The sequence below is a fragment of the Blastocystis sp. subtype 4 genome (assembly GCF_000743755.1).
Source record: "Blastocystis sp. subtype 4 strain WR1 chromosome Unknown seqid_0309, whole genome shotgun sequence".
Lineage (NCBI taxonomy): Eukaryota > Bigyra > Opalinata > Blastocystidae > Blastocystis > Blastocystis sp. subtype 4.
The window spans coordinates 1-10,135 of NW_014569238.1; the positions used below are offsets into that span (position 1 = coordinate 1).

Sequence of the window (10,135 nt, forward strand, 5' to 3'; positions counted from 1 at the left end):
GTTTGACACTGACAAGAAGTCAATGTTGTTTGCTAAGGATGTTGGTGTCCTTGTTCGAACAAAAGTGTCTGATTCTCTGGAAGGAGGTGTGTCTGCTGGGTTTGCAGTTTTAGATTCTCCAATTGTTGTTACTCAGTTAATTGTTTGTTTGATATTCGTTGGTAGGTTTAGATCCTGTTTGTTCATGTTATGGAAAAATAACTGACAGGATACACGGTTCTTGAATGATTCTCTCGTAAGTAACAACAATAACGTAGAAACGTGTTGTTTTGTTCAGTGAACAACCAAGTTACTCATCCTTTCAAGCTCCTATTCAATCTATTCTTGACTATGATACGATTACAGCATTCATTCAGCAATCTTATGATACAACAAGCGAATAAATATCGTATGTTTACTGTGTTTCGTACTGCTGTGCCGAAGTCTGTACGAAGTGAATCGCATAAGGATTTCAAGCGAAATATAAAGAAGGACTATTTACAACATAAAGGGAAAAGTCATTCGTCAACACTCTGGCTGGATCGACAACTGAGAGACCCCTACTACATTCAAGTATCGCTATTCTTCCAGCTTTATCATTAGGCGAAAGAAGAGGGATATCGCTCTCGTGCAGTATATAAATTGAAGGAGATTGATGATGTATGAGTTGAATGCACTGCTTCTCTCTAGAAATTGCACCTTTTCAAGCCTAACAATATTGTCCTCGATGTAGGAGCTGCACCTGGAGGATGGTCTCAATATGTTGTCAGCAAAGTAGGTGTGACAATCCCTTGTTCTGTTGTTTCCATCGATTTACTGGATATCGAACCTATTGATGGAGTTCATTTTCTTAAAGGTGATTTTATGGAAGATACGATGAAAAGGAACTTGCAGTCCTACATTGATAATCGGCCTGTCGATGTAGTAATCAGCGATATTGCTCCCAATTTTTCTGGCGATCACAATAGGGATCACACGAGACAGGTAGATGAGGTAGGATTCGTAACATGTAGATAGAAATGTGTGATAGTGTAGTGGAGTTCGCTCGTTCTATAGCGAAGACAGATTGCTCACTAGTCTTGAAGGTTTTACAGGGATCGGAATTCCATGAGTTCATTGAACGTATGAGAAGACAGTTCGTAAATGTTACAATAATAAAGCCGAAGGCTTCAAGAAAGGAGTCGAGTGAAATGTATTGTGTTTTGCATCATTTCAAAGAGTTGAGTGTTTGTTCGGTATAACCCAATAATGGGCTCCAAGTCGCAATCTTATCAAATAGTCCATTCTTCTTTATTCCAAATGAAGTGCATTATCTTTCCTTTATTTCTGATAGCTATCACGCTTTCAGAATTCGTTTATGAGTATTCTTCTTTGAAAGACGATGAGGGATTAGTGGATTGAACCATCTGACCCAATCAAATCTTCAGAGTATGTTGAGTGCACACAAGCATGTATTGGCCGTTTGGTATTCTCCTGATTGTGCTAAGTGTGGACAAGAGCTTTGGGAAGTGAATTATTCTCTCTATGCCTTTGGAGATGATAAGAATGTCTTACTTGTAGTACTTTTTAACATATAGTATCTAATTGGAGCAAGTACCCTTGATGAGGATAAGGAGATGGTGGAAAAGTATGGTATCCCAGACAATCATGACAGCTTGGAAATTCGCTTGTTTGTCGCAGGAAATCCGACACCTCTAAAGATGGACGAAGATGAGGACCTTGTATCTTTAATTTGTTTTCCCTTACCACTTAGATTGCTTGGATTGCAAAGAATACTGGACTTGAGGCTCAAAAGGATCGTTCCTTTCACATCACCGAAGGAAACTATAATACCTTCCTGACAAAATCAAAAGGGAAGAATGTGATGATGTTTTTCTATGTGAGTGGTGATTCCAATTCGCAGACCATTTCTTTGGCATTCTATCAAAGTGCTCGTGCTTTTAAAGTAATTGAGTATCTCCAATTTAAGCACTAGGGAATGAAAAGCCTTTTCTTTGCTAGTGTTGACTGTTCTCGTAATCGGAATATTTGTTCCTACTATGGTATTCGAATGGTCCCAGAATTGAAACTGATTCCTACAAAAGATCTAGCATTTGATGATAAAACTGTGGACTTCCAACATGGTGAACAGATTGATAGTTACTTGAATCGGTATTTTGGAACATTCATCAGTCTAAAAGGAGGACTCAATGAGAGATATGGTAGAGACAGTGTGCTAGACGAATTAGCTCATGATTTTATGACTGTACATGAATCAAAAGGAAGTGACAGATAGGGAAATGAGGAAGAACGTAAACAGATTATGAAGAAGGTCTTGAAGTTGAAGACCAAGCATCCTGCTAGTTTCCGTTATTACAAGGTGATGAAATTAGTGATGGTTGATGGAGACTCAGCTGTGGATCAGGAAAAGAATGAGACTGAGAAGGCTCTTGCTAATTTGCCGAAGGAAGGGAAGGAGTATTCTAAGTTACGTGGAATGCAGAATGTTCTTCGACAGTTCATTAAGATTACTGTTGAGCCCGGTAAAGTCGTAGGAAGTGGACTGTGAATATCATATCCAGTTTGTTCTTGATGAGGACAATTTCGATGCTGTGGTGAATGGAAAGCGAAATGTGATGGTTAAGTTCTATGCTCCTTGGTGTGGTCATTGTCGTGCCCTTGCTCCTGTCTATGTAGATTTAGGATTGGTAATTGACCTGTAGGAGGAAGTAGCTAAAGAGAATACTGAAGATGTGTTAATAGCCGAATTGGATGCTGATAAATACAAGACTCTCGCTGTTAGGATAAAGGTGATCTGTTACGTGTAGGGAAAGTATGGAATTGAAGGTTTCCCGATTCTGAAGTGGTTTGCAAAGGGAGCAGATCCAAATATGCCTGAGATGGTAGATTCTGCACGAACAAAGGAATCTCTTCTTGGTTATATCTACGAGAAGCTACATGGGGATGAATCTGGGGAAGAGGAGAGTACTGAGTTGTACATTGTTTGTTTGATGAACGAAACCGGCGTTTTGTCATGGATTATGAAAAACAGAATTCCCCAATCGTCTTTGGACCTACCATTAACTTTGGAAATTAGAAGACGATGTCTAAACTTACAACAGATTTGCCGGGACTTCAGAACCTGATCAGGCGTGATCCTCAGGTATATCGTGAAGAATTCATGCAACAGGTAAATCGTGGTTAACAACTTGTCATACATAGTACGATCACTTCCAAACAGAATTTGAGATCTTTAAGATGAATCCTTCGGAGCCTGCACCTGCTTTTAATGCACTTTTGAACTTCCTTGGACATGTTGCTCAGTGTTATCCCGATGTATGATTTTTCGACAGTTATTCATCTAGGTATTGAAAGACTATCCAACGATTCTTTTTGGCATTATGGACGATATGGCGGATGTTATGAATCGAGACACTCGTGTATGTGTGGTGAAGGTGTTGATTCTTCTACGAAACAAGGGTCTTATTGAGTTAATTCCTCTTCTGAAATCCTTTTTTCATTATTTCCGCATCAATGACAAACAGTTACGTGCCCTTTTGTATACACACATAATCTCAGTGATTAGTTCTTCTAATAAAGGTAAAGTGAATGAAAATGTTTGTCTATTCTATTTCTATTACTCCTAGTTGAATCGCCAGTTGAAGTCATTTATGTTTGATCTCCTCAATTCGGATAACGAATTGGTGGCCCGTAAAGCCTTAGATGTGATGGTTGAATTGTATCGTCGTCAGGTATGGACAGATGCTCGTTCTGTTAATGTGATCGCTGCTGCCTGTCTCTCAAAAGTCATTTTTCACCATGTTTCTGATAGATAGCATAGTCGTGTGATGGTTGGAGGAATTCGATTTTTCCTGGGTATCGAAACCCGAATTGAAGAAGATGAAGAGAAAGAGAAGGAGATCAAGGTGGAAGAAGTAAATCAACATTTGTCCTGTTATAGAGGAGGAATGATATCTAGACACTCTCATAAGACGCGTGCTCGTAAGCGAGATACAGAACGTCAGATTGCTGAACGTCGTCGGAAGATGAGACGTGCAAATGAAATGACGGGTCAACCTCGTTTCCCAGCTATTGCTCTGGTATACGATGCTCAAGGTTTTTGTGAGAAAATGTTGAATCAATTGAAGAAGGTAAAGCTGAAGTTGTAGAGTCATTCTTAGACAAAGGAACAATTTTCTGTTCGTCTGATGATGATGGATATAATATCTCGATTTATTGGATACCATAAATTATGTCTATTTCCATTCTATGCTTTCATTCAATCCTATTTGACAGCTCATCAACAACAGGTTACTCGGATTCTAGTGTATCTTGTTCAGAGTTGTCATGATTACGTACCGCCTGAGGAGTTGATGCCTCTGGTTCGTGTTATTGCTGATAACTTTGTGACAGATCATTCGTCACCGGAAGTGATTGCTCTGGGTATCAATACTCTCAGTGAGATATTCCTTCGAATTCCTCTTCTTTACCAGATGGAGGAGTTAGAACCACTTATTCACGAGGTTGTAGAATTCAAGAATAACCGTGATAAAGGAGTTGTAGTTGCGGCTCGTAATTTCATGAATGTGAAGATTGAGAGGAGGAGTGATTGATAGAATGCTCGACGGATCTATCCACTATGTCTGAAGAAGAAGGATCGTGGTAAAGAGAGCGATAAGACGGCTCGTCCTCTGGCTTATGGTGAGGAGTATGTACGAGATACCATGGATGGAATGGAAGCTCTGGGTGAAGCTATTGAAAGAGGTGAAGTGAAATTGGATGAAGAGGACAATCCAGAAGATTGGGAGGAAGAGAAGAAGGTATTAAATGGTGAAGGTGAGGAAGTGTCTGTGAAGAAGTGGGAACCTGTGAAGGTGAGTAAGGAATTGGATGCGAAGGTGATGAAATCAAAGAAGACAGTATCCATGAAAGAAGATGAAGCATTGTTGGAGGATGAGGAGGAAGAGATTCCTGAGTTGGTGGAGAGTGAAGGAGAAGAAGAAGGAGAAATGGAGGAAGAGGAAGAAGAAGGAGAAGGAGATGAGGAGGAAGGAGAAGAGGAAGGAGACGAAGAGGATGGTGAAGAGGAAGGAGAGATGGAGGAAGAACATGTGATTAGTTCAGATGCAGTAGAGAATAAGGACGAAGAGAAGAATGAAGATAGTCCAGAAGAACGTGAACGAATTCGGCAACGTCGTATTGAGATGGCTCGAAAAGTGTTGGCTACTCGAGTTCTTACACCGAAAGACTATAGAATTCTACAAGGAGATAATGATAATGATTCAAGCAGTGAAGAAGATGTCGAAGTGGCAAATGCAATGGTAAGTCTATGGACATTCATTAAATCATAGCATCATTCGGCTGTGGTGAATCCGGATGATTTGTTGGGATATCAGAAGAAACGTAAAGACACGATCGAAGTAAGAACTGATGGAAGAAGTGATGAATAGGAACGACGACGTAAGGCTATTGAAGGACGTAGAGAATTCCAAATGAAGCTGAAGGGAGGAGGCACAACGAATAAGGAAAAGGAACGAAAGAAGAATTTCATGATGGTGAAACAGAGTTATCGTGTCAAGAACAAGCTGAAGCAGAGTATTCAGGAGCAACAACAAGCTGCGAAGAAACAAGTCCGTCGTTTGCAAATTCTGGGAAGAAAGGCCAACAAGAGAAGAAGAATATAAGTCGTTTATTCTGAAATTCTTGTAACAAACAGAATAATGCTTTGGTTCTAAGAAGTACATGGCAACAGTTAAAACAATCTATCCATCATATCATTTGAAATAAAATACAGCCATCTTGTACCCAAAAAGCAAAGCAAAAATGACTAGTAGCACGAAATAGACAGCATCAATCACCACAACAGGATTCTCCGTTGGGATCTTCAGCTGATACTGTGAAATCCCCAGCAAGTTTGCTAGATAACCAGATACCGACGGTACGATAGGTTTCTCTTCACTCGTTTTTGATGTTGCTCCTTCAGATGCAGTGTTTCGGTTGTGCAGAGTAGATTGATTTCCTTGATTCGATGGCGTGTTTCGTGAGGTAATGTCATTCCACGTATATATACGTTTCTTTTCATTTTCTTTCTTTGGTGAAACATCATCAACTACTTGCCCATTCACAATTCGAGCCATTACACAGTAATCCAAACAAACACTAAAGACAGATCACAAAGATCACTTGATATAAGAAACAAAAAGAGAACGATAAAGGAACAACTTTTGAAGATAATGGATTCGACATGTTACACACACAAAAGAGACTTCAGAGCATTGAAATCCCCAGCCAGTAAATCCTTATTGTCAGCTGAAACACTTTCATGAATACGCTTCACAAGCTCTTCTTTAAACAGACGAAGAACCATCGGATTTGATGAAAGAGAAGTCAACAAACTCGAATCCTTCCCAAGCACTTCACCTACCACTGCTTCGAAGTATTCCTTAAGATTCTTTTCATGAATATGGCCTGTAGTCTCGGTATAGGCATTACTCAGGTTTTGGGGTTTGCGCAACTTCATTACAGCCTCATCAACTTCGATCACCTTTTCCCATTCTTTTTCCATTGACATAGGTAATATTTGTAGTGCCTGGTACTTTGAAGATGGCTGGACCGGAGTTAAATGATGAGCTTCCATTTGACTCGAAGACGCATCTTCTGCCTCATTTTGCTGGATTGTGCTATTTAGGACATCATCCAGAAGTCCATCTAAATCAAAATCATCATCCATAATGAGAATCTATCTCAGTAATCTTCAAGAATTCTTTGTTGGTATACCAGAAACCATTTGGTCATGAATGATTCAGCGAGGATGAATAATCCTGACGTTACACAAATCCTTAGAAGGATTTGTCAAGATTTGGCTTTTGATGTATTTCTATGGTACGAAGGAGTGATATTCTAGGTTCATAGACAATATCATGAAGATCCTTTGTCTTGCTATGTTGATCTTTCTGATGCTGTTCGGAGTTATATTAATAAACGGGAGGTTATAGAATATGACAAAACAATAGATTGTCATGACAGTATTCATAACACCGTCCAATGTATCTATTGTCGTGGTGTTGTAGGAAGTAGTATGCATAGAGTGTTATCTTATAGATTGAGAATTCACAATACGTTGCTCATCTGGTGAAATGCATGAATGAATACTCAAATGAATCATGATACTTCCTTACTCCCTTTTCTACACTCGAATCTGGCATTCAAGATATAGCCGTAGGATTAGTATTGTACACTTAGTAATACCAACTTGTTTGTGTGAAAAATGGAGAAATAGAAACGAAGTTGTCAACAGAATTGACAAGATGTTAATTCTTGTGTTCCTTTTCTATGTTGTATCTTCGGAAGATGTTGTACTGAATCAATTCAAGCCAAAGGGAGCATCATTTTCCACTGTTCACTCGATCACATCTAATTCTTATTCATTCTCCTTTGAATGGAATCTAAATCATCGTATACAATGTTATACCTTATCGATTCATAGACTTCGATAATGATCTAACGAGACTTGCCCAGAACCTTTATCAACAAGGTGATGGACTGCTTAGTATCACTTCAGGTGTTCCAAGTAATGACTGGTTTCCTGAACACACTCTTTATCCTGAGGGTCTTTATCTTGATGCACCAATAGAAAAAAGAGAGGCGATTTTGAGTGTTGTATATGATTATTTCATGATAGGGACAATTTATCAAGGAGTGTATAGTCATCACCATTGGTATCATTATCCTATTCGTCCCTGTACATACTTCTATTCCCAACTTCATAATCTGTTCTTTGAAAATGAAAAATCATCATTTGTCCATACCATGTTACACTCCCCTTTCACTTCACTCAGTAAGAATCAATCATCTCCTCATATCAAGCAATTAAAACGAATCAGACATCCGTTTATGCATCATATCTGTTTGTACAGAAGAAGAAAGGGATTATACCAATCTATCACTCTCTCCAACAAACTGTTAAGGGTAGGAATAATAACCAACTTATTCCATCAGATATTAATATGGAACTGGGAGAACTATGGATACAGTCCTCCAACACTTCTTGTGGATACGGTTCTATCACAATTGTGGAACCAGTTGGAATCAAGTTCCTGACCTCTCAACTACAGTCTATCCAAGGTTCTATTCACTCATCTAAGAGAGTCAATGACACACACATTCTTCAAGGATATTTCAATGCGTCATTTGTTTTGACCATTCCATTTTACACAACACCAGTAACATTCAATGAATTGCCAAAGAATGAAGATTTGGGTATCATCATTCCTCCTTGTGTCTTGAAGATCGATGGATCCAATCAAGTTATATTTTCCACTAGTATGAGTCAGCAGCCCGATAATCATCTAGATGCTGTTGCTATCACTGTTGCACCAGACTCAACAATGCGATATGATTGTATGATTATTGGAGTTGTAGCAATTCTTCTATTTTCACTAAAACTATATAAAAAGAGAGAATATTCCTAAGAATAAATGAGTTGAATAATTCTGTTTGGATTCCAGAAAAATAATGAATTTCGTCTCTTCCATTTTATCGCTTGATTTTATTCACATCAAATATCTCATTCAATCATGCTTTCTACAACATGGAAGAAAGTCATACGGCCTATTTCAAGGCTATTCATGAGGAATATCATCACTCCAGCCACTGCTAGTGATTATGAGAATGTGATGGATCTTGTAAAGTGGAAGAATATACATATAATAATGAATAGATCACGTAGTATAGACTATTATTATGCAGGATGCCAGATTCCTGAAGTGATGAAAGTTCCCTTCTTTGTTGCTGTATTCTTTATCTCTGTATTCTTTATTCTTAGTATGGTTTCAATACGGAAGCAGCAATTATCAGAGATCAGATCAACGGAAATGTTCTAGCTGGGAGAATGAGATTACAATGGCTGCGTGAGCAAGTGTCGAGCATGTATGAAGAGAAATCTTCAGGAGCAACTCCTTTGCTTCGATGTGTTAATGAGATGATCCAGCAGTACAAATGGTCCTCTTGTTTCTTAGACCGAATTGTAGAGGCAAGGGTAACCCAGAAAGATCATTATCACGAATAGGAAACAGACTTGAATGATGAACCAGTACAAACGATCGATGATCTTAATATATATGGAGAGATGGTATTTGGATCGATCGGATATGTGGTGATATCGATAGGTCTTGATGGATAGTTGTTAATGCAGAGTTTCCGCATCGAAGATGACTCAATGGTGGAGGCATGGAGAAGACTGACGCATTCGATGGCCATTTCTATTCTATTGCGTGGTACTCCATATCATTTCCAACATGAGAAGAGCTATTTTCCTGCAGACCTAGCAAAGAAATATGACCTCCCTTCATTTAGGGAGTGCGATATCAAATCGGATAAGGTTCAGCAAGTTATTAAGGAAATGGCTGAATATGCACTAGATAACTATAATAGCGTACGGAAACTATGGAAACAGGGATGCAAAGGACCTAACAAACAATTTGAAACAATGATTCTCCTGGGTTCTCCTTCGATCTTCTATCTTGAACAACTAAAAAAGCGAAATTATAAACTAACAGGTAGGAACAGAAAGGGGCTTGAGAGAGTAGATGAATCCCTGTCCAGTCCTTTTATGAACGTCAAGCTCCAGAATCGTCTATTAAGGCAAAAGTCATTTAAATCCTATTGAATAGATAAATATCTTGTTAGAACCAAATTACGATCACAAATCGCTAAAAGGCCCCATTCTATTAGGGCCCTTTTCCACTCACTTTGGTATCGCTTTTCTCTAGAATTGAGTTACCGTAGATATTTTAGAGTCTAAGGATAATTCAAGAATGGTAAAATCATTCATTTGAACATCTTAACGTACAGGGTAAAACGACGTATGTCCTTTTTGAGTCTGCCTCTGGCTATTCTCTCTACGAGGTTGTGGAGAAGGAAGAAATTGCTGGACTGGCCACTCAGGTATTTTTCTCTCTTGAATATGGTAATTGTGTAGGTACAACAGAGCATCACCGACTTTAGCAAATTTAGTAAGATAGTAAAGCTGAAAGCATTCTGTGTAAGTGAAATTTGATATGGTTAAGGAAAAGCCCTTTGAGAGCGCTGAGAGTGCTCTGGAGAACTGTAACGACATTTCGGAGGGAGTTCTGAGCAACACACTCAAAGTGTTTCTCGAGGTAAATCTGCCTTCGGT

General features: G+C 38.9%; 3 protein-coding genes across 3 annotated transcripts; all 3 read left to right on the top strand.

Annotated features, from left to right (window-relative positions):
* Positions 1–390: 390 nt before the first annotated feature.
* Positions 391–1,220, top strand: JH06_4367 (23S rRNA methyltransferase; the record flags this gene model as incomplete). The annotated part of the gene is made up of 4 exons (XM_014670217.1): positions 391–552; positions 583–639; positions 670–963; positions 993–1,220. The coding sequence occupies 4 exons, from the start codon at positions 391–393 to the stop codon at positions 1,218–1,220; spliced, it is 741 nt and encodes a 246-aa protein (XP_014525703.1).
* A 189-nt stretch (positions 1,221–1,409) lies between these two features.
* Positions 1,410–5,642, top strand: JH06_4368 (hypothetical protein; the record flags this gene model as incomplete). Its single annotated transcript, XM_014670218.1, has 18 exons — positions 1,410–1,526; positions 1,557–1,700; positions 1,733–1,924; positions 1,955–2,224; positions 2,255–2,509; positions 2,541–2,651; positions 2,682–2,756; positions 2,787–2,984; positions 3,056–3,148; positions 3,181–3,294; positions 3,324–3,575; positions 3,606–3,764; positions 3,795–3,907; positions 3,938–4,109; positions 4,140–4,544; positions 4,575–5,279; positions 5,310–5,378; positions 5,409–5,642. The coding sequence occupies 18 exons, from the start codon at positions 1,410–1,412 to the stop codon at positions 5,640–5,642; spliced, it is 3,678 nt and encodes a 1,225-aa protein (XP_014525704.1).
* A 2,943-nt stretch (positions 5,643–8,585) lies between these two features.
* JH06_4369 (phytoene synthase family) lies at positions 8,586–9,625 on the top strand (the record flags this gene model as incomplete). The annotated part of the gene is made up of 6 exons (XM_014670219.1): positions 8,586–8,647; positions 8,678–8,750; positions 8,783–8,995; positions 9,026–9,109; positions 9,140–9,515; positions 9,546–9,625. The coding sequence occupies 6 exons, from the start codon at positions 8,586–8,588 to the stop codon at positions 9,623–9,625; spliced, it is 888 nt and encodes a 295-aa protein (XP_014525705.1).
* Between the last annotated feature and the right edge of the window lie 510 nt (positions 9,626–10,135).